The sequence below is a fragment of the Xenopus laevis genome, chromosome 3L (assembly GCF_017654675.1).
Source record: "Xenopus laevis strain J_2021 chromosome 3L, Xenopus_laevis_v10.1, whole genome shotgun sequence".
NCBI classification, from domain to species: domain Eukaryota; kingdom Metazoa; phylum Chordata; class Amphibia; order Anura; family Pipidae; genus Xenopus; species Xenopus laevis.
The window spans coordinates 97,723,551-97,739,578 of NC_054375.1; the positions used below are offsets into that span (position 1 = coordinate 97,723,551).

Here is a 16,028-nt window from a genome sequence, read left to right on the forward strand (position 1 = left end):
ATGCTCAGTTTGCTCCTCTTCCCCCGCCCCCTCCCTTCTCTACTGTAATCTGAGCCCAGAGCAGGGAGAGACTCAGGCAGGAAGTGATGTCACACCACATTAATACTGCAGCTCCTATCCTAAACAAACAGAGAGTTTTTAGAGCTGTTTACTCAGGTATGGTAAAACATTCTACAGAATAAATATAGCATTCTAGCTTGCACTATTGCAGCTAATCTATTGGCAATAAAATGCCTCCGTAGCTTTCCTTCTCCTTTAAGGGGCTACATAGTGCTGTAAATGCCTGAACCAATCTTATCTGATGTTGCCCTTAAAGAGGTTGTCATTTTTATTTTTTTTCAGTCATGGGACAGTGATTTTTCTCTTTGGGCTTTTATGGCCAAAGCAAATAAAATTGAGGAAAGGGGGCACTCCTGCCTTGTATCTCTGGAGGCACTGAATATTAAGATCTGACAGCCAAAGTAGTTCTAGAGTTGCAAAAGTAGCATTTCGGCATCTGAATGGCATCTCAACCTGTAAGAGGAAAAATCAGGGCCATTTTTATTTGGCTTAATAATGCAGTGGTGCCCTCATTATGATACCATTAAATATTTTAACTGACTACCCCAAAGCAAAATCTAGAAAAATGACAGGTATTTACAAAGGTCGGGAAGCATTGTGTAAAGTGCAAAAGAAGGCCACTTTTTTGCAATTGCACACTGCATCCTGCATTGTCAAACTTTCCGCAGGCCTCTGTGCTACCTTTTGGTCCGTTTGGGATTTGGCAATCGTATTCAGGCAATAGCTAGGGCTGGCAATACACCAAGGGGGTCTATTATTTCATCAGAACATCACAGTTGGAAAAGATTAACCACAGTTTGCAAACTATTTCAAAATAGAAAAAATTAAAAAGTCCAGCTTTGGAACAAATAAGGCATTAAATAATTTCACCATGTGAATAAGCAATTTTCAGTTTGTGTGAGATATGTGATTCCAGGCCCCACCCGTTGCACTCTCTTTCTTCATCTTTGCTCTGACAAATACATCCTTCTTCACACCAGCTTTATTCTAAGTTTTATAAATAGGTGACAGCTACACTGATAGAAAGCCCTGTTGTACTGTTGTGCTGCAAAGTAGCAAACATTAATACTTCACTGCTTTATATGTGAGTCAGATTGCACAATATGTAGACACATAATAATGTTGTACAGATTCAATGTGCAGCATAAGGATTTACTGTTCTACATTTTTGTGCTTTTGATTTTTTTTGCGGTAAGATAAAGCACAAAATGCAGTTAGTTTTATTTTGTGATGTACAACACAACCACTTGTATCTTTGTAATTCACATTTGTGCTTTTCTTACAGTGTATTAATTTTCTTTATTTATAGCACCAACATATTTGCAGCACTTTAGAGATTATACATCATTCACATAATCCCCTGTCCCAGTGGTGCATGTAATCTAAAGTCCATATCACATTCATACACACTAGGGTCAATTTTTGAAGTGAAGGAGGAAACCCATGCAACCATGGGGAGAACATTAAAACACCTTGCAGATGGAATTGATTCTAAGACCCCAGCTCTTCAAGGAAGCTGTGCTAACCATTGTACTACTGTCTTGGATATATTATAAATACATAGTAACATAGTAACTTAGTAAGTAAGGTTGAAAAAAGACACACGTCCATCAAGTTCAACCTTTTAGTTTTTTTTTTTTATCTGCATAACTACTAGTTGATCCAGAGGAAGGAAACAAACCCAACAAATCTGAAGACTCTCCAATTTGCCTCAGATGGGGAAAAATTCCTTCCTGACTCCAAAATGGCAATCGGACTAGTCCCTGGATCAACTTGTACGATGAGCTATTACCCATAACCCTGTATTCCCTCACTTGCTAAAAAGCAATCCAACCCCTTCTTAAAGCTATCTAATGTTAAACTATGAGCAAATGGCAAAATGAATGTTGGAAAATCTTGCTGAATTCACTGTCTCTTGAACCACAATGCAGTTTTTCCCCTAGAATTCCAGCCTAATATGTATGGGACACCTGCAAAATAGCATACTCCAAAAATTGTGGCATAACAGCGCGCAGGAATGTTATCACTCCCTGTGTACAAAAACACACAACATCCATAACAGCATTCACATGCAATTCCCTAGGCATATCACAATTGTGTCTATAAGTGAAACATGCAGGGGTACCCTGGAAATATCACCTCCTCAAGGCAGGTATTAATTCCAGGACTTCCTTGTGTCTTTTTTGCCATCTACTATGCACATTGCGTGTAACAGCACACAGTTAATCAAAGCAGGCTCCTAGAAGAAAGTTGTTAGGACCATATATAGGTGCCCCTTGCAAGTGCTTTTGTGAATAGTGTTTAAAGGGATACTGTCATGGGAAAACATGTTTTTTTCAAAAAAGTTAATAGTACTGCTCCAGCAGAATTCTGCACTGAAATCCATTTTTCAAAAGAGCAAACAGATTTTGTTATATTCAATTTTGAAATCTGACATGGGGCTAGACATATTGTCAGTTTCACAGCTGCCCCAAGTCATGTGACTTGTGCTCTGATAAACTTCAATCACTCTGTACTGCTGTACTGCAAGTTGGAGTGATAACACCCCCTCCCTTTCCATACCCCCCAGCAGCCTAACAACAGAACAATGAGTAGGTAACGAGATAGAAGCTCCCTAACACAAGATAACAGCTCCCAGGAAGATCTAAGAACAGCACTCAATAGTAAAAGCCAGGTCCCACTGAGACTGATTCAGTTACATTAAGTAGGAGAAATCACAGCCTGCCATAAAGTAATTCCATCCTAAAGTGCAGGCACAAGTCACATGACTGGGGCAGCTGGGAAACTGACAAAATGTCTAGCCCCATGTCAGATTTCAAAATTAAATATAAAAAAATCAGTTTGCTCTTTTGAGAAATGGATTTCAGAGCAGAATTCTGCTGGAGCAGCATTACTAACTGATGTGTTTTGGAAAAAACATGTTTTTCCATGACAGTATCCCTTTAAGTATGCACAGAATTGCATATAATTTGCAATTTTACATTAGCCATGTGTAATATTTAGATGTCATTCACTGTCTTGCAGTTTGCATCAACTCAATATTTTTTTCAGTATCTCACAGCTCATTAGCATTATAACCATATAATATTTTACAACCCCTATTTTAACTAGGTTTTTGTGCTCTGTTGCAGAGAATATGGGACCATCGATGATGTTGACATTGATCTACACATTAACATTGGATTCCTCGATGTATGTTATGTCACTTTAACTTCTCTAGGTCTATTTTCTCTTTCTGTCTACTTCTACTGTTTTGCTCTTGTTCCACTTTGTCTTTCTTTTCTTTCCCTTTGCCCATCTCCTACATCTCTTCACTGTTCACTTTCTTTGTGTGTTTCAGATTATATGCTACTTTACCTTTAGGGTCCCTGTTTCCTAAATAGTTTTAACAATTTATGACCTAGTTGGCCAAATATGCACAACGTGTAATGGTTGGTCAATTGTATATTAAAATCATAATTCAAGGATATCTGTGTAATCAAGGTTTGGGAGATAAAACCCCTGGGGTGTAGCTGGTCACCAAATACACTGTTCACTATTATAAATCTCTTGTCTTTTAGGGTTGAAATTATGGAAATGGTATGTAGGCAGTTGTAACTTTGTCAATTCTCTTGTAAAGCTCTTAATACATGGATTTTTAAGTGGGTATTAGTGGTACATGTGTCAAGTGCAGATTAAAAATGTGGCAGCACATACAAGCAGATAGAGACTTTCTTACACAGTAAGCAGAAAATGATTATTTATTTCACCCTACCCTGTTCTGTTGTAATTCTGCATTGATGCATCACTTGTAATAGTGACCTTAAACAAATGCCTCAAGACCTAGGTCACCAAACGAGCGGATTTTAAAAAGATATGCCCACTAACGGCTGGGTGATATCGGATGCAGGGGCGATCCTGGCCCCTCCACAAACGTTCGGCCCTGGGGCCGAATGATCAGATTACAATGCTACGATTGGGCTCCGATGGGCAGGTAAAATGCCGAATTGGTCTAAAGGACCAATATCGGTACCTTTAAGCTGCCCGTTTATGGCCACCTTAACACCAAAAAATTAATGAATGAGTTTTAAAGGAATGACAATATAATGTACTGTTGCTCTGCACTGATAAAACTGGTGTGTTTGCTTCAGAAACACTCCTATAGATTATGTAAACAAGCTGCTGTATAGCCATGGGGGCAGCCATGCAAGCACAGGATACACAGTAGATAACAATAAGCACTGCAGAATCCAATTGTACACTACAGAGCTTATCTGTTATTTGCTGTGGATCCTGTGCCCTTTCTCCCTTCAACTTTGAATGGCTGCCCCCATTGCTATACTACAGCTTGTTTAAATAAACTATAGTATAGAGTATCTGAAGCAAATTCACCAGTGGTACAAGTGCAGCACAACAACACATTATAATATTATTGCTTCAAAACATTTTTTTGGTGTTACTGTTCCTTTAAAGCATGTAAATTAACCTCAATCTAATATACTCCACTCACAGAGATGTTACATGCCCATAGTCCTGTATGGTACCAGTTTTGTTGACTGGAATATCCATTTACAGTTTGAACACCCTGATGGTCAAATGAAATAACCCAAACGCTGGGGCTAGTACAGGATTCAAGCTTCCACCTATTCCACCTTTCCACCCTTATTTTTATCCTTCCTGCTCTTTTCTTTGGTTGCCCCTCATTCTACTAGTCACCTATATTTTTATTTTCTGTTACTACCACTACTATTTGTCCACTTTAAATAGTTCTTGTTTTTTCATTACATCTTTTTATATACCTACCCTATTTCATCCTGCACACTTTTTTGTGTTTCCTTTCAGGAAGAGGTAGCTACAGCCTGGAAGGTTATTCGAACAGAGCCAATAATCCTACGCCTACGCTTCTCTCTTTCACAGTACCTGGATGGGCCTGGTGAGTGGCCATTTCCCCTCTTGGTCTCATTACCTGTCGTAATAATAATATTTATCCTGTTCTTCATTCTTGCACCCTTTCTTATAGTAATACCTAAGAAAACTTCTTAGGATCAGGAACACAGTTGAAAAATATAAAAATGTAACAATCAATACATAGGAATGAAGACCCCAAATAACTCCAGATGTTTAAAAATCTGATGCTGGAGGCAGCTATAAATATATGATTCCAAGATACTGTATTGCATTTTGCTATTTGATAGCACACTTTGAGGTAAAATAGCAGAGAAATTAGCTGAATAGTTATACACGATTGTGCTCTTTGTGACTGAGGTCCTTTGACCTTTGCATATATTTTATGATAGATGGAAGAGATGAACAGCACTTCTGCTGCAGTACCAAATTCAGCTTGGTAGTGAAGGTCTGGAATTGTGGTTAGGGGCTACAATACAGGAGGCATGCAAGGGGGGGTCACAGGTCCTGAGTCCACTCTGTCAGTTCCCCCTAATGTAGTTATGCCACTGCCCACCATAGTGGTTCTGGGCTGGGATCTCTGTAGACAATAGGATTGCCACTTGGCCAATATTTCACTAGTCTAGTCTGTAAATCATCAGCTAAGGCTGGGACTGGTATGTACAGTAACTTTCCAACACCTGGACCACACACACAATTCCTTTGTTTCTTACCTAAAACATATATCCACATTTGCATAATGAGTGAGTGCCTACATTTGCTCATTATGTGCATGTTTGTCACTCACTATGCATATCAGTGTGCCCTAACATGGTCTCCTTCACCAAGAGCTCCTTCCTGGTATGAGGTGGACGGAATTGATCAATGCACATACCCTGCATGGTAGCATTTCTTGGGATACGTTTCTCCTGACCTAGGCCTTGGTTTCAGTCACAGAGCTTAGGCCCCCCCCCCCCCACCATTAGCTTTCAAAAGAGAGAGATTGCCCAGACAACAACGTTGGGTTCCACAGGCTTAATCCTCCCCCCACTTACGCTTTTAAGAGAGAGAGACTGCGAGAAACTGCCCAGACCAATCACCCAGTTTTAAAGGCATAAGACCACCATTTAAAGGGACAGATGTGTGGAAAGGGGGGCTTTTGGAGTGCAGGTTGTGTTAGCCCACACCTCCAGTTGAGAAACATTTATATGCGATAGGTGCCCTTTAAGCTCCATAGAGCTTACAATTCAAGTTTAGTGTATGAGGTAGAGGAAGATTAAGTGACATCTCCATGGACGCAAGCAAATAACACATAAATCATATTTGGTCCATGTCTTGTGACTTAACCTCAGTGTCATTGAATAAAGCATGCCTACCATCAGGATAGACAGCCATTACTGCTATAGGGGCATAGGTGGAGAAATTAAGGTTTAAGATATGTGTTGTTGGATGATGTAATCCTTTCGTTGTTTAGTTTGGTTCAACTTCAGAGTTAGGCACCGCCATACCTAGTGACTTTCACAATATATAGAATGGACTATGGAGAACCAATTGCTGATTCAGTGATTCAGTTTAGCCTTGTGATTCAGTTTAGCCTTCCCAAAAACACACCAACTGCCTTTTAAAAGAATACTGTTATATGATCTCCGATAGAAAGTCTTTTAGTATAGTGATGTGTGGGTCAGGGTTTCCCTGACCCGCACCCGACCCTAACCCGCCCTGCACTGACCCGCACCCGCTTCCGGGGGTCCTTTTATTTTTTAAAAAAACCAAAACCATAAATTCACATATAATTTAGCATGTGCCCTTTTCCAAATAAATAATTCTGTAAAACTGATAGGTGCATTCAAATCTTTTTATTGGTTTTCCCAAGTGTTCATGATGACAGTAGGTGATGAAAACAGTCATATATGTGTTTGAGTGTGCTTTTGTAAAGAAATAACAGCCCCACATATGGCAATTTGTGTGGTACTATATATACATTTTACTGTTCTTTTCATATTGCTTTTTATATTGGCTTTCTCTCTACAGAACCCACAATTGATGTATTTCAGCCATCAAACAGGGATGATTTTAGACTTGGAATTCAGCTAAAGAAGTAAGTTTGAAGTGGATTAAGAAAGGAAAAATAAAAGAGTAAATGAGAAGGATGAGGTTAGAGAGGAAGTAAATGGTCAAACGGATAAAATTGCATAATAGCTCAGAATTTCAATTTACTGTCTTCACCTCCTCCACTATAGCCTATTAAATTTATAACCCGCAACTGCCTGTCTGTACATAATCACATAGTTTTCTCATTTCGCTTCACGAAATGCATCCTCTCAACTTCATTCTCCCTCCTTTCTTTTTAACTTGTTGAGTTTATGTTATGGGTAACCTAAAATATTTTTGTTTATTGGTTTCAACATTTTAATTCACAAAAACATGATTGTATACTGTCATGGATGAGCATAATAGTGTTACAACGATACTTTCTTCCTGCACACCACTTACTAATTTATGCATACAGGGTGCATTCAATCCCAGACTGCTTCCAAGTCCAACATTCCTTCCAAGATGCGTGTAGGGATGACCAGTTTTTGCCTTAATCACTTTCATTTGCAGAAATTCAAAGTACAAGCTTTCGGGGAACAACCCCTTCCTCAGGTGCAAATTAGTGTTACAACATGGTGATCATTCAATACATGCTTAATTCATATCATAAGTAAAGATAAACATATTGTACACAGGGCCGGATTTACAAAGTGGCGCCCCTAGGCCCACTGCCATTCGTTGCACCTGTTCCCTCCCCTTTATTTGGGCAAATTTTCATCATCTCGACCAGAGCAATGGGGATTGGTGCATGGGAAATTATTGTATCTCCAGCGCATTCCCAGTGTTTTTGAACCAATGTGGGTGTGGTTGGCAGCATGCCGCCGCCCTAGGCTCGGGCCTAGGTGGCCTTTCCACAAATCTGGGCCTGATTGTACAGTAATGTAGTAAATAAGCTAGGAAGAATAGGGAAAGAATAAGGAGGAGGGAATAGTTTTTGGTGCCCTCAGTGGAAATGTAAAAGGGATCAAATTACAATTCCAAATGAGAGTGAGGACTGGGTGTATAAACTTTATTTGGCCAGGTTTACATGTACCCCTGTGATTTTCCAAGTAATGGGCCCAAGGGAACCATTCCAGTTCCCCTTAACTCTCAATATTCTGCATCTATTTCCCTCTTTGTTCATTTTGGTTATTTTCTTTAAACTTTCTTGTTTTCTGCGAATAGCCCTTTCTTATTTATCTTAACCTCCTTGCTTTCTTGATACATTTTTTTCTATAGGATTTTGTCCCTCTTTTCATCCCATCAGTGGCGGTATCTGAGCAATGAAGTTCTTCGCTCACAGCAAGAGAGACGGCTTCGGTGGCTCAGAGTCAGTGGAAGCATAAAGAGATTCCGAGCTGGGCTGAGCATCTTCTCACCAGTGCCCAAGTGAGGGTTTCACCTGTCACACAACACTTTCTTCCGTCATCTCAGTGTGCATTCTCTTTCTAATCCATTACATTTTATGACATCACTCTTATGGATTTACACTTTCCCTATGAGCAGTTTGTTGGAGATGAAGTGCAACTATTCTGCACTGTAGGATTTAGCTTGTTCATTGAAATACATACTTGACATTTACTGAAATATATATATATATTTATCTCAAAGTCTTAAACATATTCAGTTTTAAGATGGATATATATCGAAGTGATGTGTTAAGGTTTTTTAATGGGAAAAAAACAGTATTAAAGGAATTGTTCAGTGTAAAAATAAAAACTGGGTAAATAGATAGGCTGTGCAAAATAAAAAATGTTTCTAATATAGTTAGTAAGCCAAAAATGTAATGTATAAACGCTGGCGTGATTTGATGTATAACATGTCAGTCAGGACACTACTTCCTGCTTTTCAGCTCTCTTGGTTTACACTGACTGGTTACCCTGGTTACCAGGCAGTAACCAATCAGAGACTTGAGGGGAGGCCACATGGGTCATATCTGTTGCTTTTGAATCTGAGCTGAATGCTGAGGATCAATTACAAACTCACTGAACAGAAATGTACCATGTGGCCCCCCTTCAAGTCGCTGACTAGCTCAGAGTTATAGAGCTGAAAAGCAGGAAGTTGGATTCTGGCTGTTTTATTAGACATCTGTTCACTCCAGCCTTTATATATTACATTTTTGGCAAACTAACTATATTAGATACATTTTTTATTTTGCACAGCCTATCTAGTTACACAGTTTTTATTTTCACACTGAACTGTTCCTTTAAATAGAATATTGTCCATTTAAGTATTGCTTTTTACTATGCATTTGAAATCGATTGCCCACTTCCTTGCTCCAAGTTTTATCTAGCTCAGAATTGCAGAATGTAATGCAGAAAAGCATTAAACTTAATTAGTTTGAAGACAGATGCTTATGGCTCCCATGCAGAACACATTTCCTATTACATAACAGTAGCAAAATTGATTGCATTTCTATACATTAATAGTTTAATCCCTGCATTTTTACAGATTCTCTTATGGCATACGAGGAGATAAGCAGCTGCTACTTGTAACTGTATAGCAGTTATTTTCATTGTTTCCAAAAGAAGCATGAATGAAAATTTGCCTCATAGATAACAATAAATGATACCTGTGTGACAATAGCCTTACAATAATACTTTTAGGGCAAGGGCACACACAGTGAATACTCAGGTTTCCTCCTAATGCATTTTGTATGCAGACAGAGGAAAGTGGAGTCGCTGTAATGTGCTTTTTCCTGTAGCTTCATTGACAAACCCAGTGTCGACCTGTATGGAGCTACACTAAGCGGATATCAAAGCATGCAAAAATGCATGTTTTCATCTTTCCGCAACAATGTTTGCTTAGTGTAGCCCCACAGCAGGCTTGTCAATGGAGCTACAGGAAGGAATGCATACAGCAGACCCACTTTCCTCTGCCTGCTCACAAAATGTGTTCCCTTGCCTTTACAAGAGCAGCCGGCTGAATAACTTAGAAGTGTTTTTAGGTGATAGCCTTTCTTAGTTGTACTTTCCCTTTTAATATTAGCAGCACACAATCTATCTTATCTTTATTCCTCTCACAGGGTTCTACTGGTATCTGATAAGAGGATTAGTATAATGTGAAAGCTAAGCACCTAGTGTGCACGTTGAACCATTAGGGTAGGGACATACTGGACGATTTGTCGCCAACGTTTTAAAAAAGTAAATCGCGGCGACAAGACGATCGTCTTTTTTGAACAGACGATTCACAGCGACTATTGGCACAGAGCGATTTGTATCCCATTACTCTGTGCGGTACGTGCTCCACCCAAACCGGAAACGGTTTGTGCTTCCCGCTGTAACCTGGCGTCTTTACGTGCTTGCGTTCTTGCGTCATTGCGTTCGCATTGTATTACATTACATTACATTGTATTACATTTGAATACAATTGCTGCTACTTATCTGTATGTGTGTGCGTGTCTAGGAGATTTCAGTGCTTTTCTAAGTACATGCTATTTCTGATAAATTGCTCGGAAAAGGGTCTCAGTGCGTTTTGGAGCTACAGGTGATTCACAAACGCGCTGTGGGCACAGGAGCTGGCGTCTTTCATTTGGTTTTGTTCAGAGACAAAACGAGCGATATGTCGCCGCGATTTGTTTTTTAAAAACGTTGGCGACAAATCGTCCATTGTGTCCTTACCCTTAGGGCTAGGCCACACGGGAAGATTTCAGGGAGATTACATTTTTTCTTGCCAGACCCTCTAGTGCTTTGTTTAAAGATGGTCATACATTTGGTTGAGCAGTTTGAACTTGACCATAATGCCTGATTGTCTTGGCATGTACACCAGGTCAGGGGTAGATTTCCCAGACCACCATTTGGTGATGATCGGTCCTTTTTGAAAATTTCATATGCCAGTTCACAATGTCAGCAGGTGCATGCTCTTCAGTTCCCTAAGTTCCAAACATTCTGACTGCTAACCTGAACAAATAGGAGAATGGAAGGTGGTCTTGCACAAGTATGGCATTCATCTGTGAAACCTGCAGGCTGATCGGTCAGATACTGTGGAAGGACAATCAGTCCGTGTATGGAAAACTTTAGGCTTCTCATCCTGTAGGTGTACAGAGAGAGTATATGAAAAGATTTCTTAAAGACTGATGGCCAAAGTAAATTCGCTTTTAATATCTATACTAAAAGGCACCAGATTAAAACAAAAGAATATTACATCCGCATTACAATCCCTAATAGTGAATTATATACACAGTCATATCAAGTCACAAAAAGCAGATTAAAGGGAAAAGATGAAACACAGGACATGAGGCATTTTCTGTTTTTTTCCCCCAGCTAGCAAAGAAGCAGCTGAATCTGCACAGCAACCTGCCATTGATTTCAATGAGCCCACAAATAAAGCATCTGAAACTGTAGAGCTGTATTTTATGGGGGGGGGGGGATGCCGGGTTTACGTCAGTAGTTTCTAGATTTTGAAAACTATATAGAAGTGAGAGTCTCTTTCTTTGGTGTGTTCTAATCAATGGGATGGGCACAATTGCTAGCAATGACTGCAATTCTATTTTAAACATGAAACATGCAATAGGCTGTTGCATAACCATTTCTATAAATACAGGAAATAACTTGTTTTCTAAAGTAGTGTGTTTTATATACCTGTTTCTCAGAACACAAAGTCAGATAAAATATATAGGATAAATACACCCAAATAAGAGGCATTCAGACATGGCGTTTTTTGGCACTCAAGTTTGTTTATTGCCATTTGTATTTGTGTTTCTTGTTTTGTAGATCTCCTAGTTTCCCAGGAGTTCAAGACTCTGTTGTTCGAAGTGGTCTTTCTGGGTCAGATCTTAGGAGTGGTCTTACTGGTTCAGATCTCCGTGGTCCTCGTCTTATGAACAGATCAATATCCTGCACTCTAAGAAACCCCAAGTCTGAGCTATATGGAAGTCACAACCCTACAACCCAGGTACAATTAAAAATACAAGAAAAAAGAATGTCAATGGGGCAGATTCACTAAAGGGCGAAGTGGCTGGCGCTAGCGTAAATTCAACAGAATTCCCATCCTCAGGGACATCACCAATTCACTAACAGGCGTAGAGGACAATTTGCTAGCATTCATTTATTCCCTATCGCCAGACGACTTTCACTCTGTTGAACGGTCATCACTCCGCAAAGTCACTAAGATGCAAATTGTACTGAACTAATTTCCCTGGGACACGAGAAAAAACAGTAGCATGTATTCTTCTTGGTCTGCCTGGGTTAAGCAAGTCACAGCAGTTTTAATCCCTGGTCCTGGTTAAGTTTGCTTCATATCCTTATCCTTCAAACTATTTTTTATTTTTCTAATTAATAGTGACCATGGGGTCATATGAAGTCACGTCCCCTGTAGCTAATTGTTTCCGACTTATACAGTAAAATATTTGCCCTCCTCTACTACTATGGCTCTGTTGCTAGACAGCAATACTTGGCGAATTAATCAAGCAAATCAAAAATGCAATAAGGTCTGAGATACTGGTACATATTTGTATGCACATATATATGTAAGATGTTTATAGCCTATGTCCTCCATACAGGTCAGTGGACACTGTAAAATGGTCCCCACTTTGGAATATGGTTTTCTGGTGCAGGTGAGGATTTGGATCTCTTCAGGCTGATCAAGTATTCATTTCATATTCTTATGGTAGTGGACTGATAGAATAATTGCCGATTGATTGCTACGGGCCCTTCTGTCTCTAAGCTTAAATAAACAATACAGTATATGCTGGAAGGATACCACACAAAATCCCAACTATCTCTAGATGTTATTCTACAGATCTAATGAACAGTACTCAAGCTCAGTACCATGGGGTGCCAAGCCTGAATACAGTCTTCAGATATAAATAATAATATATATGTCCCCTATTGTCTAAAAGAGTAAGGATAAACAAGCTGCAGCCTAGATGTTACTAATATATTCAGATCTTCAAATGTCTCATATATATACTGGAATACTTTTTATATCATGTTGGTTTGATACCTTGTTAATTCTCAGTCACTCTACTCATAGCTTCATTTTTCTCCGCCCCCCACCAGTTCCTATTTTCATTATTTCTTTTTTTCTGCAGATAATGAAATATGCAGAGCAGCGTCTCCCCACTCTAAATGAATATTGTGTAGTATGTGATGAGCAGCATGTCTTCCAGAATGCATCCATGCTGAAGGTAAGTATATGCAATCATACAAACATGTGGTTATTTACATGAACAGTAATCAGCTCTTATGGGTCACATTCCCCTTTTGTGTTGCATGCCATAATAATATTCTGTCATAGAATAACAATGTTTATGATGGCAATCTACCCACTAGCCAATAAGAGGATTACATTTTTTTAAGAAATTGTACAGGGCTACTTGCTACTTAATCAGCAATAGAGCTATATATAAAGTACTGTAGTGCTAGGGCAGGTGTATGCAGTCTTTATTGCCTACTGGATGATTTTATTATACAGCCCTAAAAGTTTCCAAATCCAGTGTTACTGTAAAAGACATGTCAGGCTTGTAATATAAGCTTGCTCACATTTTTGCCTACCATGCTCATGTTTGATTTCTTTCTTCCCTATGCTATGCCTTTTATAAATTCTATAGTGTTCTCCAACCTCCATTTGCATTCTCACTGACCCTTCAAGTTGTTATTACTGCTTACCTCCTTCTTACATTTCATAATGCTCCTTATATCTTTTTCCCTCAGCCGGCAGTGTGTACCCGGGAGCTCTGTGTCTTCTCGTTCTACACACTGGGAGTGATGTCTGGGGCAGCTGAAGAAGTTGCTACAGGAGCAGAGGTATAACATTTATTTTGAGGCCCTTTCTGAAATATTATTGAAAATTTCGGAATTCATGCAATGGGATCCATTATGTGCATATACAAACAAATGGTGTTTCATCCAATCTTTAGGTAGTGGGCTTATTGGTTGCAATGTGTCGAGCTGCACTTGAGTCACCAAGAAAAAGTATTATATTTGAGCCGTATCCATCAGTGGTGGATCCTAACGATCCTAAAACACTAGCTTTCAACCCTAAGGTAATTATAAGTTGTTTCTCCTTATAGAATAAAATGTTGGTTGAGAGCTTAAAGTGCAAGACATCTCTACTTCACACCTAAACATGTAAAAATAAAAACCACATGTATCCATATCCATTTACATTCATATTATCAGGGCTGGCGTGTAGTTGGTTTGGGGTAGTAGTTCATTGCTATTCACAGAATATGTTCAAAAAGACATCCATTAGAGTTAAATGTATGTAAGCAGTGTCAGACTGGGTCTCCTTGGACCCAACAGCAGGCACTTACAGGTCCCATACAGACTGGTGTAGTAAAGGAATAGTAAACGTTATTAGAAAATATATTGGGTCCCAGGATAAGCTGATAATGAATGACGTAAACTAAGGATCAATGGTAGATTCTCTGGTAGGCGGGAGAGGATGAGAAAAAGACTATGCCTGTAGTGTAACTAGGACTCAAACACTACAGGTAATAGAAACATGCCATAATGCAGAATATAACATACATTTGGTGGAGACATATTAAAATATGATCATTCCCAAATTTTCCAGTTTGCACTGCAAGGGGATCTTTATTTAAAGTCTACAGTAGACCTTGTGATTTCCAGTTCAGCAGGTGGGTTTCAAAATACCTGATTTTTACAACCACTTTTACAATTTACATTGTCTTTTCTTTCCTCCGATACAGAAAAAGAATTATGAGCGCCTACAGAAAGCACTAGACAGTGTTATGTCCATCCGAGAAATGACCCAGGTAAAGAGAGACTGGACTAGAAGTTGAAAGGCTTAATGCACTTTACTAACAATCTGACTGTTTGTCTTTAGGGCTCCTATCTGGAAATCAAGAAGCAGATGGATAGACTTGACCCACTGGCCCATCCTCTGCTGCAATGGTATATTCTATTCTACATTGTAGAGAACTGCTACTTCCAAGGCAATAGTATAATCCAACTTTGCTTTAGCATGTTAAATGCTGGGCAGGAAAATGCAAAGTCACAATTCTAAACTGCCTTCAGATTCCTGGTTGAAGCTGAAGTACAGGAGGGCAATACCTTTTCCCTATTATCAATGATTTATTTCTCCTAGCAGCTAAAGTCTAGACTTGTTCATTTATCTTATCTGTACTTGCTGAAATACTACAATCCCATCTACATATCTTATGATGACAAACTTTTTTTGTTTTGTTTTTTGCGTAGTCATCAGACGATATAAATAAGTAACCATGTATGTATAATATTCTAGTAATGTTGATAAAACTGTTCAAAAATGCAGGTATGTAGTCCACATTTAGAGAGGAAAAGGGTGGGAGCTCAGAGGGCTCCTAATAATTCAGAGAAATTAAACAAGTTTTGTTTTCCCAGAAATACTCAATGAGCAGAATGTGTATCTCCTGGTGGATTTAAGCCAAGGGGCTGCAGTTTAATTTCTATATTTCCTATGGTGATGCAGATGTCCTGCTACCAGTTGCATCAACCTACAACAATAGATCCTAGCTATAGCTATACATTGTCTATAGTGACTTGATAGTTTAATAAGTCAAATAGCATTAAGAAAATGTAACCGTTTGGAATAAATGCAAGATATCCAGCAGAGGTGTGCTTATCTTATTTAAATATGGCTTTATGTAAATGACAAAACACCTTATACTCATTGAAGAAATATTTTGTAATAGAAAATGGTCCACTCTATCAAAGGAAATTGACAGCCCTGGCTGACTATCTTGCTAACCTGTGTGGCCAGGTAAGGAATTACAAGGTAACATAAAGGCGGTTATTTATTAAAGTCCGAATGGCAAAAACTAAAAAAAATTAGAGGTTTCTTTTACTATAAAATCAGAATTTTTAGTGTAAAAAAACTTCGAGATTTATTAAACCCCGAGGATGGAAAAAGTCAGAATTCCAAAATTCGTCATCTCAGACCTTCTAGGTTGTATTTAAGTCAAAGGCAGAGGTCCCTATAATATTTGGAAGTTCTGTGGTCTGCGCTGCAATTAGCCGGAAAATGTAACTATTTCAGACTTTTCAGGCAAAAAACGCAAAAAAATTCGGGCTGAAAAATTAAGCAAT

The 16,028-nt window shown here is 39.0% G+C and overlaps 1 protein-coding gene across 2 annotated transcripts in view; it reads left to right on the plus strand.

Moving 5' to 3' along the window:
• The window catches only part of parp6.L (poly(ADP-ribose) polymerase family member 6 L homeolog), a 36,709-nt gene that overhangs the window by 9,672 nt on the left and 11,009 nt on the right, over nucleotides 1–16,028 (plus strand). For both annotated transcript variants that reach the window (XM_041586674.1, XM_041586675.1), the window contains exons 5-15: nucleotides 3,192–3,252; nucleotides 4,882–4,972; nucleotides 6,955–7,021; nucleotides 8,236–8,385; nucleotides 11,709–11,889; nucleotides 12,497–12,550; nucleotides 13,028–13,123; nucleotides 13,650–13,742; nucleotides 13,856–13,981; nucleotides 14,651–14,716; nucleotides 14,788–14,855. In XM_041586674.1, coding sequence (XP_041442608.1) covers nucleotides 3,192–3,252; nucleotides 4,882–4,972; nucleotides 6,955–7,021; nucleotides 8,236–8,385; nucleotides 11,709–11,889; nucleotides 12,497–12,550; nucleotides 13,028–13,123; nucleotides 13,650–13,742; nucleotides 13,856–13,981; nucleotides 14,651–14,716; nucleotides 14,788–14,855 — 1,053 coding nt within the window. The remainder of the gene's footprint in view (nucleotides 1–3,191; nucleotides 3,253–4,881; nucleotides 4,973–6,954; nucleotides 7,022–8,235; nucleotides 8,386–11,708; nucleotides 11,890–12,496; nucleotides 12,551–13,027; nucleotides 13,124–13,649; nucleotides 13,743–13,855; nucleotides 13,982–14,650; nucleotides 14,717–14,787; nucleotides 14,856–16,028) is intronic.